General features: G+C 38.6%; 1 protein-coding gene across 2 annotated transcripts; it reads right to left on the reverse strand.

The window, feature by feature from the left end:
* Positions 1-205: 205 nt before the first annotated feature.
* On the reverse strand, positions 206-14,853 carry LOC103469870 (UTP--glucose-1-phosphate uridylyltransferase-like). Of its 2 annotated transcripts, none has more exons than XM_008417892.2 (10): positions 14,696-14,853; positions 13,031-13,146; positions 10,811-10,918; positions 4,979-5,164; positions 4,760-4,893; positions 3,557-3,854; positions 3,276-3,473; positions 1,852-2,094; positions 1,111-1,215; positions 206-496 (listed from the first exon to the last, which is right to left on the reverse strand). In XM_008417892.2, exons 2-10 carry the CDS (start codon positions 13,127-13,129, stop codon positions 389-391), a joined length of 1,479 nt encoding a protein of 492 aa, XP_008416114.1. In that variant the 5' UTR covers positions 13,130-13,146; positions 14,696-14,853; the 3' UTR covers positions 206-388. The 2 variants fall into 2 exon arrangements, with proteins under 2 accessions (XP_008416114.1, XP_008416107.1); XM_008417885.3 differs by lacking the exon at positions 14,696-14,853 and adding an exon at positions 13,353-13,581.
* Positions 14,854-16,117: the final 1,264 nt, after the last annotated feature.

Below are 16,117 nucleotides of genomic sequence, written 5' to 3' on the forward strand. Positions count from 1 at the left end.
CACAAATGGCTCTATGGACGTCAAACGTTGCTGACTGCTGGGTTAGACATTTTACAAGTTAAATATTTTACATTGGTTTTCACTTATAGTTTCAAATAAAATTGAGAAGACTGAGAATTTTTAAAACATCACTGTCCTACTTTCATTAAATCAACCAAATTTAATAAAAGCTCATTTCAGTTCAACAAACGACGAAATACTCCAATCATATTGTACAGCTTTATTGAGGAAAAATGTTCCACATCTTGCAGCAACAGCCCTGATGACTCTGTGTCTTCAGAGAACATCAGGAGAACAAACCTGACCTAAACATTCACATTTCCCGTCTGAGAAACAGCAGAAATCTCTCCATAGTGCACATGGTGTATTGTTTTCCTCCCCGAAGGCCTCAGTGATCCAGGATCCTCAGGTTTCCTGAGACGATCTTGTTCTCCAGCATCGCTCCGGCCGGAATGTCGATCCTGTCGCCGTGGTTGGCGATGATGATGACGGTTCCCTGGTGAGAATGACGCATTTCATGATTTCACTTTAACCGAAATCAAATTTATTGTTGGTTGGACATTAAATCAGTCATTTATTTACACCAGGGGTGTCCAAAGTGTGGCCTGAGGGCCATTTGTGGCCCCCAGATGAATTTTAAGTTAGGCACTTATCCAGCTTTTTACTGAAAATGAGCAGCAATAGCCAGTATTTATACTTTAATAATCTTTTTACTTACATATTTATTAGATATTTTGATTATTTATACAGAAAAAGAAAAAAAAAGAAAACCACAGCAGGACAAACGTTATACAGCACCGACACACAAATCAAATCAGGAGGAATTTACATTAATTACAGCGATTACTTGATGAAATTTTCCTTTTATATTTTGAAGGTAGACACATATCCAGAAAAAAGTAAATGTAAACTGCATGTGTTTCCTTTAATTAGACAAGCCTGGGCGTACCAGAACCATGCCGATATACAGGTTCCACTCAGAACTTTATTATAAAAAAGTGATTAATTGCATTAATTTCTATGTAATTAATTGAAATCAACACCTCATAAGTTGAAATTAAAACATTAATTCTTCTGAGATGTGAAAAACTGGTCATATCTCAGTTTTACCTTCAGAGAGACGTTCTTCCCGAAGGTGACGTCTCCGGACACAGTGAGGTGATCCAACTCCAACATATCTGGGATATTTTCAAACCTGGTCAGAAAGTCCTGAACCTGCAGAAACAAACAAACAGCAGAAACTTAAAGCATATTTCGCCCGTCATCAGTCTGGCTTCTGTTTGAAATTTGTTTACAGATTACCGTATTTTTCAGATTATAAGTCGCTACTTTTTTCCTAAACTTTGAACCATGCGGCTTATAGCCCAGTGCGGCTTTTCTGTGGATTTTTCTTCAACCACCAGGGGGCGCTTTAGCAGAAAGTGAATCATTGGAAATCAAAATTGGAAATCAAGGAAGAAAGAGTTGATTTTCATTTAGAACAAGCACATGCTAGCAGCAGGCACAACGGAGACATGTTTTCAAACGCATACTCCCTAATCATGGAAACTACAAGAAGAAATTCATATGATGCAGATTTTAAGTTGAAGGTTATCGATCTGCACTACCAGATCGATATCTGCTGCACTAAGCTCAGCGTGAACGAATCCATGGTTTGGTGTTGGAGACGCAGAGCTGCGTCCTTAATAGCAGATTGCAAAACCGAGAGCAGCGGATACCAGCGGCTTATATATGAACGTTTCCGTTTTTTTTGTTTTTTTTAAAACTTTGTAGATGTGGTTTATAGTAAGGTGCGATCTATAGTCCGGAAAATACGGTAAATGGCAGAAACAGGTTGTGATGGTTGCAGACCTTGGTGAAGGAGCTGCCCAGTTTAACATGCGGCGTTGTGGGAAACTCCCTCTTCTTGCTCATGGTGAGCGATCCGGCGTCCAGGCTGTACAGGTTGGACATCACCAGCAGGAGGTCGGACGAGGTCTTCACCGGCAGGAAGCGGCTACGGGGGACGTTCACTCCCATGGCGTTCTTGAAGCTCTTGATGGCAGCGCCCACTGCCGTCTCCAGCTGGATGACATTCAGACCCCCATCTAATGTCTGCAGAGGAGATAAAAGTTCAGGTCAATCCAAAATGTTTCACATTTGATTCCGAGTCAAAGAATACAATCCGTGAATGTTGTTTTCATAAGTGATGGTTCAGTAGACTCGGTTCGATTGGGGACCAAAGTTGTAACTTTTGCTAAATCTTCAGTTGGTTCACTTTCTCACTGGATTGTCTCAAATAATATAGAACCAATAGAAAAACCCGTTCACCTCCGTCACTTGTGGTGGCGCTGCATCTAGAGCTACTGAAGGAAATGACACAAAAACAACTTCCTTCTTTACAAAATAGAAATGGAAATGGAGAGGCATCAGGTTTTAGCAGTTGTAGGATTTCTCTTGTTTTTAGTAAAAGACTATGAGCCATTTCTCCAGATAGCTCTGGAGTCATGCTTTTGTTTTGGTTGTATTTACCCAGAATACTCTATGCTATAGTCCGCTTCCTGTCCACTTGGCGTTCACACATGGATTCAAACTGCACAAGAGTTTACTTCAACCAAACCGAGGGCTGTAGGCAAACCAGAGTTCAATTGTGCATTCACTCCTCCCCAAATGAACCGGACTATCTAGGCAAACAAACTGCAGTGTGAGGACTGAACAGGGCTGGTGTGAATGCTCCCTAAAAAAGTTAGAGTGCATTCATAGCAGCCCTGTTTAGTCCGCTTTGGAGAGGTGTGAATGCACAATCAAACTCTAATGCGAACCAAACAAGAGAACTCTGGTCCGCCTAAAAACCTCGGTCTTAGTTCGGTTCGAATGCATAAATGGTCCAAGTGGACTGGAGACCGCTCCAAAAGCAGGAAACGGATTATTGTGAAGGGCATTCTGGGTAAATATAACCAAAACAAATGTGCAAATCTAGCTGTAGAGGGAGAAATTGTTCGTGGTCTTCAGCCAAAGACAAAAGAGAAATCCTATAACTGCTAAAATCTGACGCCACTCCATTTTTGTTTACATCTAGTGAAGAAGAAAGTTGAGCTCAGTGTTTTTGTGTCGTTTCCTTCAGTGGTTCATGGGGCAGCGCCACCAAAGGTGAGGAGGTGAACAGGTTTTCAAAGGGTTTGGTTCGTTTGACACAGTGTGAAAATGAACCACATCAACTGAAAAATGTTAAAATGCTGTAATTTTGGTCTTAATCAAACGGAGTCTACTCTAAATCAGAGGCCCTCTCGACTTACCTTTGGGTTTACGATGATCTCCAGGTCCATGCTGTTGTTCTCCTGCAGCCTCTTGATGGCCGGCAGGGAAATCCACAGGTTGTTGGTGTTGAAGATCTTGAACTTGGTGACGGACTTGAACTCGTCCACATGGGCTTTGGGGACCTGAGCGATCTCCAGCAGCCTCAGATGATCCTCATACTGGATCAGAGTTCCACCCTGCAGAGACCAAGACGAAGAGGGGACGGAGTAGATTCCTCAGATCGGTACAGAAACTGGAAAGCAGGATAAACCGCGTTCACCTTGACGTCAGCTCTGGTCTTGTCCGTGACCTCCATGACGAACTCGCAGCGTTTGTCGGCCGGCTGGCTCATCAGGTGGTGGAGGATGAAGAGATCCACGGTGGCTCCCAGGTTGTCGATGTTGGACACAAAGATGTACTCTCTTCCCTCAGCCAGGAGTTTGTCCAGCACTCCGGAGTTGCAGAAGCTAGCGTAGATGTCTCCGTGACCCGGCGGGTACCAGGCCTCCGTGTTCTCTCCGTTCACGCCCATGCTCTTAGCGATCGGCAGCAGAGACTCCTTGTTGATTCTCGGATATCTGAGTGAATGAAATGTAGCTTATTGAGACCTTTTTTACAGTTAATTTTTCACACAACTGAAATATTTTGTCTGTCATGTGATACTAGAATGATCCAGTAAGTTTGAAATGGAGCAAATCTTTCTGACTGCCAACATCCTGCACTGCAAAAAACTAAATCTTGGTCTGGTTTCTAGTCCAAATATCTTAGGACACTTAAAATAAAAACTAACTTAAAGGCAACTTTTTTGCAAGATGCAGGATCTTGTTTTATGTAAGTAATTCCCCAATATTAATTTTAAAAAGTACTAGTTCCACTGGAAGATCATTTCACTTATAACAAGACATTTCCCCTTTAAGTGAAATAATCTGACAGTGGGAATACAGAAGTACATTTTCATCAATATTAAGTATTAATTACATAAAACAAGCTCCTGTATCTTGCTGAAAAGTTATTTTTAAGTTAGTTTTGCCTTATTTCAAGTGTACAAAGATATTTGCACTAGAAATACTTGGAAGATTTGTGTTTTTGCAGTGTAAGGGATAAGACATTTCCCGCTAAAAGCCTAAAACTTGTCCCATCCACATTGGAGATCATCTTGAGGAACCGGGAGCTGAAATAATAAACATTACTTAATAAAATGTTTGGAAGTAATTTACTCCAAGACTGGCATTTACAATAAAAAACCAAGAAATCCAAGAAATCACAGCCTTTGCTCAATAGTTTGCTGATCCACATTTGGCAGCTTTTGAAACCTCAAATCTTTTTGAATACGATGCCACCATCTTTACGAATACAATTTGGATTAAGCCATAAAATAAAATGTGCATATGCTTTCCTTGATTTAAAAACTGTTCTGATGTCTCATTTAGCTTCTTAAGCAACTAGTTACAGGAAACCAAATGGATGTCAGTGCGTTGTGCACCTGCTCTGGTTGAATGTGTGGATTTTGACCCGGTGGTGTGTGTATTTCTGCAGGATCTTCTTGGTGTCCTCATCAGTGTTGAAAGAGTTCATGAGAACCAGCGGCACGTCAGCATTAAAGGTTTTGTTGAGATGCTACAAACAAAACGAGCAAAAAGAGTTTTGAAAACATGAGCAGCGGATCTAAATGCTTCTTCCCACTGCAGAGCTGCTGCTGCACCTCGATCTGCTGCACAGTCAGGTCCAGGAAGGTGTTCTCGTTGCGGACGCTGATCAGACTTTTGGGGCCCTTGCAGCCCATGCTGGTTCCCAGACCTCCGTTCAGTTTGACCACGACGAGCTTGTTGAGGCAGGAAGTGATGCTTTCTGGGAGTCCCTTCGCCTTGATCCTGTCGTAGGGCTGGACCTGAGCAAACAGAAGAGAGGGGATAACATTTACACACAGCTTCAGTTATTACAGCTAGAAACCTGGGAGTAGTGATGGGCTCAAACCTGAACCTTCAGAGTCGCATAAACACAGTTAAAATACTGATGTCTCAGCGAGATGTAGAGAAACTCATTCATGTGTTTATCTTTAGTCGCATTGATTAATGCATTAGTCTCCTCACAGGTCTGACTAAACTAATCAATCCTCCAGCTGCAGCTGATCCAGACGCTGCTGCTGGAGTTCTGACTAAAACCAGGAAGTTGGAGCACATCACCCAGTTCTGCAGTCGCTACACTGGCTTCCTGTAGATCAGAGACTTTAAAATACTGATGCTAGTTTATAAATCACTGAACAGCTCAGCACCACAATACATTAAAGATCTGCTGTTGTCATAGCAACTTTCCAGAACCTCTCAGGTCTTCGGGTTCTGCTCTTGATCCCCAGAACCAGAACCAAACATGGAGAAGCAGCATTCAGCTTCTATGGACCACAAATCTGGAAAAAATCCAGAAAACTGAAAAACTGCTGAAACACTGAGCTCCTTTAAATCCAGACTAAAACCCCTCCTGTTTAGAGTTGCTTTTGAAACATAATAAATGGAACATTGATCAATATGTTCAATGTGTTTTGATAATTTTAACAATGGCAGAATGACATTTTATTTATTGCTTTTCCCAACTGTTGACTTTATGATGCATTTTTAATTTTAGATTATCAGACGTACTACTGTGTAGTCAAACAGTTCAGGTAATGACAGAACTTTCTCAAGAGATTCTTGTGACTTTCTCTCTGTATGTTTGTCGTTTATTTTCTCCCTGTAAATAACCATCTCGTTGGAAATGTTCATATGAGAAGAACTGGATTTATTGTAGCGATACTTTAAAATTAACTATGTTTGAAACCATCCAAAACTATTATGATTTTAACATTTAGGATTATTAGAGCTCACTGTATCTATATAAAGATGCTGCACTTTTTCCAAATCAAAGGATGTCTGTGTCTAAATAACTTTTTAGACTTTTATGAGTCACTGTGATCAATCAAAGTCCTATTCACCTTCCCAAACAGGCCATCTCAGGGTCAGAGATCCCTAAATAGCATAACAGGTTGAGCCAGATGCTTTTATTTTCAGCGGTCATGGCGGATTATTTAAAAATCAACCCTTAAAATAAACTTCTAAAGGCTTGCTTCCTATTGGCTCCTGACAGTCGTAACTGAGCGGAGGCTTACGGTTTCACTTTGAACACACCGCGAGTCTCAGTACCAGCTGCAACTTAATCAGGCAGCAGCAGAGAGGCCTTCATTTGACATGCAGACAGTTCATGTAGAGGAATCACACAAGTCAGTGCCAATCTAAAACTGATCTGCAGGTTTAGCAACTGACTGAGAAACGCAACCAATCCTATAGACCTTTGATTCCCAAACTTTCCAGCTTCTGAGCAACAGGATAAAAATGTAAGCGGGTCACGACCCCGACTCTTCGTTGAGCAAGCAGGCATTGACGACGACAGTTTTTAAACCCAGTTTAAAAACTGATGTGAAAACAATAAGCTTCACCGGCCAAAATACTGGTCAATTTGTTGCTTTTATTTATTTATTTCACAGTTTTCTCTCAGCCTGGTCATGCCTGTCTGGACTTTCTGACTTGGCTTCATCTGGTAGAATTGCAACCAGGCCATTCAGCAAACGGGATATATTTTCTGAGCTGTTTTAGAATTGTAGTCTGCCTGTAGCTTTAGCAATGGCTAATAGACAGAAGTAAGCAGGTTAGGATAGGTTTGTAGGCTGTACAAAACATGTTCATTACATTTTTCTGCTTAGATAATACGATTTCTGTCTGGTCAGTTCTGAATTTTTTCAGCTCCTTTCACAAGGAGCTGCTTCAAGGCGTCTTGTCTTTAAATCCAAATAATCTGCTGCTGGCCAAAAACCCCAATTCAACGTTTACATTCACATGTGAAAATGGCTGCAAACAGATGCGCAATTATACAACCGCACATCTTTAAAAAGCAGAAGTGGAGCCTCCTGCACAATCAACAAGGATGTAGCAAGTGGCTTCGGGATGGTAACTCAACAACAAAACACTTGTCTTTTCCAGCAGCCATTGTACAGAGCATACAGCTAGGAAACCGATAAAGCCCATTAATTGTCACTTAACAATCGGAAGGTTTTTGAAATGGCTCATTTTCTGGACATCAAAAAACTTCAACTTATTTCCAAAAATGGCTAGGTGTTGTTTTTTTTAGAAGCAGTTGACTAACTGGAAGAAAAAAAATGTGGATAAAGTTAATTTTGCATAATAGGTTCCATTGAAATTTGTTGTTTCTGCTGCTTTTTAAATCAAATCTGTGTCCTGCTGAGGGTAAATGAAAAGAAATAAAACGTGAACAGGGGATGGATTTTGTTTTCAGCTGAAATTGTCTTTGTGGAGAGTGGAGACGTCGTTCAGGGGGTCTTTGGTAATTTTGTTGTGAAGACTGACAGCGTGATGGATGCAGTTTTTGTTTTTCTGTTTCAATAACCGGGTTCATTTCTAAAGAGAACCTCAAAGACCCAGACTTGCATGTCCAGAACCCCAGTTGGATCTGAGCTTTGGGAGCTGTTGCTACAGGCTGCTATCCCTCTGTCTTCAACCAGCTGTCTGTAATCTGAAGACCTCGTGTCCTGGTGAAGTTATTGGGGGGAGGGCAGCTTTAAAGCTAGAGAAAAGCTCTTAAACGCTTCCCCCCATTACAGCAGACATGTTGATGAAACATGACAAACACACACTGACTTATTGGAAAATAACTTTGTGCAGGTGCAGAAGAAGAAACCAGGCTGTGTGTTGGCCCCATTCTTGATTTCTATCTCAGGTTCAAATGAATGCTGTGCAACAGGTCAGTGATTAATGTGAGTGTTGCACCAAACCAGCAACAGCTGCACACCAAAATATAGCATTTCATATGAATTAGACTCATTTTTTCGTGTGACCCAGTGATTATCAAGGAGTTGGGTGGGTGGATATCTCGGGGGTTTAATGTCTTCCAAAGCGAACGTTGTGAATGCTGTGGCGGTCAGGCTATTCTCAGCCGTAACCTTCAATGTCCTGGGTATTCTAGGAGTGTGTGTGTGTGTGTGTGTGTGTGTGTGTGTGTGTGTGTGTGTGTGTGTGTGTGTGTGTGTGTGTGTGTGTGTGTGTGTGTGTGTGTGAAAAGTCACCATGCTGATTAATAACTGGTCAGAACCTGGATGTTCTCAACGTCTAGGTCTGGTTACACTTGCTAGTTTCAGGAGGTTGACGTGCATTCCCATTCTACTGCCAGTGAATCATTTAAAGGAACAGTTCCACGTTTTAGTGAAGGAACTGAAGTCAGACCAGCAGATTAATTCACATCAATCTACACTCCAAAACCACAAAACCCTACCAAGTATTTGTTTAGTTTCTTGTGCAAAGCAGTACACGTGAAATAAGACAAAACTAACTTATAAATAATGTTTTTAGCAAGATATAAGAGCTTGTTTTAAGTAAATAATTATTCAATATTGATTAAAAAAAGTGTAAGCTTCATGTAAATAATTTTTTTCCCACTTACAGTGTAGGAAAAATTTCTTTTTATAAGTGAAATGATCTGTCAGTGGTACTAATACTTTTTTATCAATATTAAAGAATTACTGACTTTAAACAAGGTCCTATTTCTTGATAAAAAGTTAGATTAGTTTTTTATCTTATTTCAAGTGAACTAGTAAAATATGTGCCCCATAGAAACTAGACAAAACTACTTGGAAATGTTTTGTTTTTGCAGTGCAGTAATCGTTTTTAAAGTTTACGTAAAAACAAAGATTTGAAATTTAAGGCAAAAGGATTTGCCTTTATTTTTCTGTGCAGCAGAGCTTTCCAAAAGTATTCATACGTCTACACAAAGTTTTCCACATTTAGTCATATTAGAAACACAAACTTCCACGTGTTTCACTGGGATATTATGTGGTACACCAACACATAAATATTTGCAAAGCGTGAAACGCATTTGTATTAAACCGCTTTTAAAATTTGTTAATTTTTGTTTGCAAGTAATATAGAATAAAATATATTATTTTTCATCCGTTTCAGAACCAAAGATGCACAAACTGCAATTTTCTGGCTGATCACAAATCTTTAAACAGCCTGATCTGCCGAATCCGATTTTGTCCAATATCGATTTTTTTTATTTTTAAATGTAGCGACAAAGTAAATAGGCTGGCATTAGTGGGGTGAGTACTGCTAATCACATATGTGGCTGATTTTCACCAGCAGATAAGAGGCAGATAAGATTGATGGAGAAGACTGGTTTTTCATTCGAGTATCAGCCGACTGTTGATCTTCCAAAAATAAGAAAACTGGTGTCGATTTATCAGTGAACCACTAACTGCCAGATAAAATTCAAACAAAATTCATTAAAGTAAATAAAAAGAGCAATTGTAAAAAATCTGGAAGACATTTGGAAGGTCTGTAAAGTTAAATTCTTAATGTTCAGATATCTCCATTTATTGAATAATTACAAAAAATACTAGTTTTCTTACGCTAACCAGGAAAGTAGCCGCATGCAGACCAACCCTGTGGGGTCAGCGAGTCTTGAGGGAGGACGAGTTTCAGGAAGTAAACCAAGTGGCGACTAATCATGTGACTGCTGCTCACAGCTACGCTCTACATGTGAGTGTGTCCTTGAGCGAGAACCAGACTCTGAATGACTTTCGCTGTCAACACAGACATCAAATAAGGCGGCTGCAAACTCACTAGGAGCCACATTTAGAAACCCAGAAATATCAGTTACTATTAAAAGCAGCTAAATGCAGCTAACATATTCATTTATGCTGCAACGTAGGCAACGTTTACTTTTTCTTCCCAAATGGGGCGGTGCAGACGGAGCAGATTATAGCTGAAAAACAAGCTTTCATTAGGCTGAATCGGTCTGCAGAGAACCTGGTTTTATGGGTAATAAGTGGACATTTCAAGATGCAAATATGCAGTTAAACTGAGATTTAATTGAAGGGATTTATTTAAAAATAACATGTAGCAAAAGTTTTCAGAGTAGAAAGCTGCTGATGCTGATATCTGTATAACTGTGTGTGTGTGTGTGTGTGTGTGTGTGTGTGTGCGTGTGTATTGTGACTGGAAAACAACTGATAGTGTTACATTTTTTTGTCTTATTTTATTGTACATTCATTTTTGTAACTTGTCAAAGGACTGCAGACAGGAATTAGCTTTTGCTACAATCTTGTTAATCGCATCAGATTGCGACATTTATGTTTGAGTTGTGCCACTATAAATAAAATTAATTATCTATGCTGCAGTCAAATTTCTGTTGAAAATGATTTTGTAAATTAAATAAAGTTACTTGAAAATTATGGGAACCATTATTTGGATTTGAATGCTAAAGTGAGACTTTTAAGTTAAATTCATGCTACATTTAGTTTAGATGTACTTTAAATGTATTTGATTTAATGTAAAACTGTGTGGGAATGTGCTATAAAAAAAAAGACTTTGTTCAATCCTGCAGCCTGACGTCCGAGTCGAAGCTTATTGTGAGCACCAGAGCTGGACTGCAGAACCAGAGGGATTGCGACATGGAGCCGAATAAACAGCATGACTTCAGGTGTCAGGAGGCTTACCGATTCCTCTGGTGGCCGCTTGATTTTGGCCCAGTCCACTGAGGGACCTTTGACCTGCAGGAATCTGTGGAAGAGGTTCTTGAAGCCATCGAAGTCTTTTCTGGAGACCTGAAACAAAACCAACCAAAGATTAGTTGTCTCTGATGGAAAACAGGTTTTTCCTCATGTTTTGTTTAAACTGAGTAAACAGTTAAACAAACGATCTTTGTTGCAAAGAAAAACTTATCAAATGAGAAGTTTGGAGCCTGCATGTGGGAATGAAATTAAAAAGTACGAGCCGGTGAGAATTACTGATTGATTTGTTTCTCAATCTAACGGCCGTTATTGGCACAAGCCAATAATAATCTTTCTCTGCTTTTATAAACCTTGCAGCAACATGGTAACCAAGCAAAGCTGCACAGCAAGATGTGATAATGTTCAAACTAGAGATGCACCGATACAATATTAATATCTGTATCTGTACCAATATTGAAAGAAAATCTCAATCGGGTATTGGTGACAATGTGCTGGATTGTTAAGGGCAACTTTATGTTTTATTTGTTATTTTACATTGTATTTAGAATTCCTTATTGCACTTTCTGAACCATTTGAAATATATTTTTGTTGCAGTTTATTTGGTAGTCAATCTATTGTTTTGATCAGTTTCAGTTTCTTTTATTTATTTTAATTGGCTGTTATTTTCTTAATTGCACTGACTGAACAAATTAAAGTTGTTTTTACATGTTGGACCATGTAAAATGTGTGAAGTGATTGGTGTATTTATCTGCTGTACTGGTGCAGTTATGAAATCAATTTGTCTGTGTTTAAAATAAGAAATGTTTTAAGTCAATTCAGCACCGTCTTTCTGTATCAGTATCAGAAGTGACAAAAGCGGATTGCTCAGACAATTAGTGCAAAATGTTGACTAAACTGTTTATTGTTATCTATCAATAACTTTTAGATGGATGGCAGATGTTTATTGGATCTTAACCTTGGTGGGATTTTAGAAAATGTTGGACATTCTGACTTCAGCAGAGCTTTCTGTAAATGTTTACAGACTGAGATTTGGATTTGAGCTCTCTGAGTAAAGAGGAACTCAAAGTTCAAGTCCTCTTGTAAAATGTCTGTCATATTTCCCATTTTAGTAATTAATGAGGAGGGAGCTGCTATAAAAAAATCTGAGAACCACTTAAAAATAACATTACTCCATTACCAAGAGCTGCAAACAACAAAAGCTTAATACATAAAAATTGTGGAAGAAATATTTTGATGGAAAAATTGACAAAGATGGTAAGGCTACAAGAAGCACAACTCTGCAAAAAATGGGAAAAAAACTGACCTTTTTATAAGACTTTAAATGAAGAATGAGAACTGGAATAATAATTAACAAACATACTAATCTAGTAAATTGTCAGAATATTAACATTTCTATCGTTCAGTTTCTTTGTTTTACTTGTTTGTTGAAAAAATATAGTAACAAATATTTAAGTGACATAAAAATAGCTTTGAGTTGATAATTTGTCATAGACTATGTTCATATATTTGCATTAAAAGGATTGTTGTCTCCTCCATCATCAAACTTTAAAAACAATACTGGTATCCCTTTGTGTCGTCTATGTTTTCTTATAAAGATATAACTGTTAATTTAGAGAACATAATTTTAAAAAACACCTTTTTTTCTTAACCAAATAACTGACCCATATTCTGTGCACCAGTGACGAGGCTGGCCTGGAAAATAGCTAAGACACAACTAAAGTGTTAGAAAGTTTCAGAAATATCAAAAAAATATTTGTAATCTGTGAAAAACTTGTGTTTAAAACAGGCAGAAGATGCCAGAGCACTGCTTGTTTTTCTTAAACAGGCCATTTCAGCATCATGTGTGCATTTGGGTCGGAACTTAAAGGTTGTTTATCTCGATTCCTGCGTAGCCGTGTTTCCAGACAGAAGCTCTGACGGACTTTCGGTTTGCAGGAACACTGTCTGCAAACAGTTACTCAATACATGTAAATACAGATAAACCAGTCCTTGACTCTTGTTCCACTATGTGGCCCACACAGTGGAACAAGAGTCATGGACTATGACAAATTTGTCATTTTTGGAATATTTAACAATAAAAGACAAAAGTGCACAGAATAAACATGATTAAAGTGCATAAACCTGCAAACAACAAGAGCTTAATACTCCCACATGGTTTCACCTGCAATCGGAGTTTTGAGGACGTTTCTGCAGAGGTTTACCCACCTCAGCTTCAGCTTTGTTGGCCGTGGCCAGCAGCGCCTCCAGCTCCTTATGCATGGAGGCTTCATGCTGCTGACGGAGCTTCTCCTCAAACTCCGTCATCGGTCCTCTGATGAGGGCTGGAAACGCACACAAAGATCTTCCTTTTTACTCCCTTGGAAACAAATGAGCTACTCATGTTTTTGCTATTGTTATTTATTCTAATTAAAAGCAATATTAGCAAAAAAAAAAAATTGTCATTATCAAACTTTTTTTTTTTTACACGTCTGGTAAGAAAACCTTTCTGAAAAGTCCTGATGACTCTTCTAGCAGGCAGTAAACTTACCGTCTACCGTAAGTGACATTTTTACCAGCGTCTGTTTAAAGAACAAAGATTACAGTAACAAGCTGTGGAGACAGTCAGCAGCTCGCAGGTTTTCCTGGCAGGTCAAGCAGCTCACCAAGAGTCCTTACATGCATTAAAAAGTCAAAATTGGTCCCTAGTTAAAACCGCAGCACCAGTCTCTGTCCCACAACAATACACAGCCTCCTCATCCTCAGCTCAGAGGAAGCTCACACACTCTGGGCTGTGATTCTAATCTGAGCGCAGGGCCGGCCCACAGACACACACACCAATCACACACAACCAGAGAGAGTGTCAAAGTGTGTGTTGGGAGTGTCTCCGTCAGACCCCTTCCAGGTCTCCGTCCACAACACTTTAAAGTTTTGGGCTGGAACTTCTGGCGCTTACAGCTGATTACATTTACAACTAAATCATCTGGATACAATTTAAGCAGCATTACGCCTTAAACATTATTATTATTATTATATTGGCTTTTCTTCTTCTTTGATTAGCATACACTGTGGTAGTCTCAAATACACCCAAACATTTGGGCAAATTAAAAACAAAATAAGTATCAGAAATAAAAAGGCTTCCATTTTAATAAATGAGCAAGAATTCAAAGTGGATTAGTCTGCATCTTTTTGATTAAAGGTTATGTTTTGAAAATTGTTAGGTTAAAAGCAGGTTTTAGAGAGTTAAATAAAATACTCCCAGCAGCCAAACATCATTTAAAAAAATATTTTAATGTTTGCAAACCCATTCAGGGTTTTTAAAAAAAACATCTATTTTACACTAAAGGAGTAAAAATTAATGTTTAAGTCACTGACAGAGGCTTTCACTAAAGTAGACCTGGAACAGGTGCAATGTAATATTCCATATTTGGCATCAAAAACAAGTAGGTCGGAGAGATTTAAACAGTTTGTTTTTGAGGTCAAAAGGTCAAACTTCTGAGGCCCAAATGCATTTATAATCTCGTAATAAAGTAACTATTTGGGTAAAGCCAGCTTGAAATATTCAGATTCATCACATTATGTGTTTTAAACATTTCTATAGCTTCAGTTGGGGATTTAAATATACATAATTAAATAGGTTGATTTGTTAGAAAATACACCTATCTGGTTTTAAAATGACCCTAATGATGTTTCAAACTTTAATAATGTGTGTGTGCAAGTTCTGTGACACATAAAACCACAAACACAAATGCACATTGGTTTGACACAGATTCAGGGCAGAAGCACAAGACTCGGTGCATTTAAATAAAACACGTATGTCAGCCCACAGCCGTGAAAAAGGACACCAAACTTGCACTAAGAGCTACATTTCTCTCTAGCGAAGCTCTTACCCACCTGCTCAAAAAGTCAAAGCCTAAAAAACAGAAACCTTCCGCGGTTCGGACGGACAGTTTCACACTGAGTACCATGGACCACCCGAGGACTTAAAGGTGGGACAGAAAAAAGGCGAGTAACAAGGTGGAAACTGGCAGCAGCGTCATCACGCCGCCCGAGAAGCTTAGCCTGTTGCTTCTGCAGCGCGAGCCCGTCCCTCACTCTAACGGTAGTGACGTAACCATAGGAGCTGGAAATCACGGCCGCCATTGGTCCAAGACGTTCGTCAATGTTTGCCCCGCCCACTGAGGAACTCGATCATAGACATGATTACGAAACTATATATGATGAAGTCAAAACGAGTTTCTTTTACTTTTATGTTTTCGTCCGGTCAACAGCTAATAAAAGCTAAATATATTTAAGTTATAAAAAAAAGCACAGTTAAAAACACGTCATAAAAACTCTGTTTTATTTGCTTTTTATTATTTTTCTGATCGATATCGACATGTAACTTGTTACTGTAAAATTATTACAGTATGTTAGTAACTTACATTTACTCAGAGGTGGGTAGAGTACCCAAAACTTGTACTCGAGTAAGAGCGCACTACTTCATCATATTTTACTCAAGTAAAAGTAAAAAGTAGCCTACTAAGTAACTGATCAAATTATCAGTCATTTAATATTTAAAAATAACTTGAACAGACGGATCAAAATTGAATTTTTGGTATTTTAAGGATGAAAATAATTCATATAAGCAATAACAACAAAAAAAAAGTCAGGCAGTTTTTTTCCCCCAAATCAGTTTCTTTTAATAATAATCAACTTTGTTAAAGTTTATTATTAGGTATGTGTCTGTGTCTGGTGAATTTTGGCTTAAAACATTTTTGTTCTTCAAGTAAGAATAGTAATACTTCATAATAAAATTGCTGAAGTGAAAAGTTGCAGTGTGGTAAAAAATACTTTTTTCAGTTACTCCAGTAAATGTAATTGAGTAAATGTAGCTAGTTACTACTCAGCTCTACATTTACTAGAGTACCTTTTAGAAATAGAAATGTTTTTAGTACTTTTTACTTCTACTTGAGTATTAAGTGTCGCCACCTTTACCTGAGTAGTTTCTAGATACTCCACCCACTAAATAAAGAAGTTTTAACCAAAAACAAACACACTACCTCATGTCTGTACACAAATGCTATTGGTTTTGAGTAATCAAGATAAACAATATTATATCCATCTATGCGTCTATATCTACTGCCTATTAGTTTCATTTCGAATAAAAATTATTTCATAGATTTTTTTACTGTGTACAAATACACTAACACATAATTGAATTTGAAATTATGCCGCCCCCGTGTGGTTGCTGTCGTCTACTGTAAGCAAACGATGGACCAAAAGGCTGTTACGAGTATGTAAAACTGAGTGTGTAAAATGTATACAAAGCATGCC

This window comes from Poecilia reticulata, chromosome 1 (assembly GCF_904066995.2).
Source record: "Poecilia reticulata chromosome 1, P_reticulata-male-v2, whole genome shotgun sequence".
Taxonomy (NCBI): Eukaryota; Metazoa; Chordata; class Actinopteri; order Cyprinodontiformes; family Poeciliidae; genus Poecilia; species Poecilia reticulata.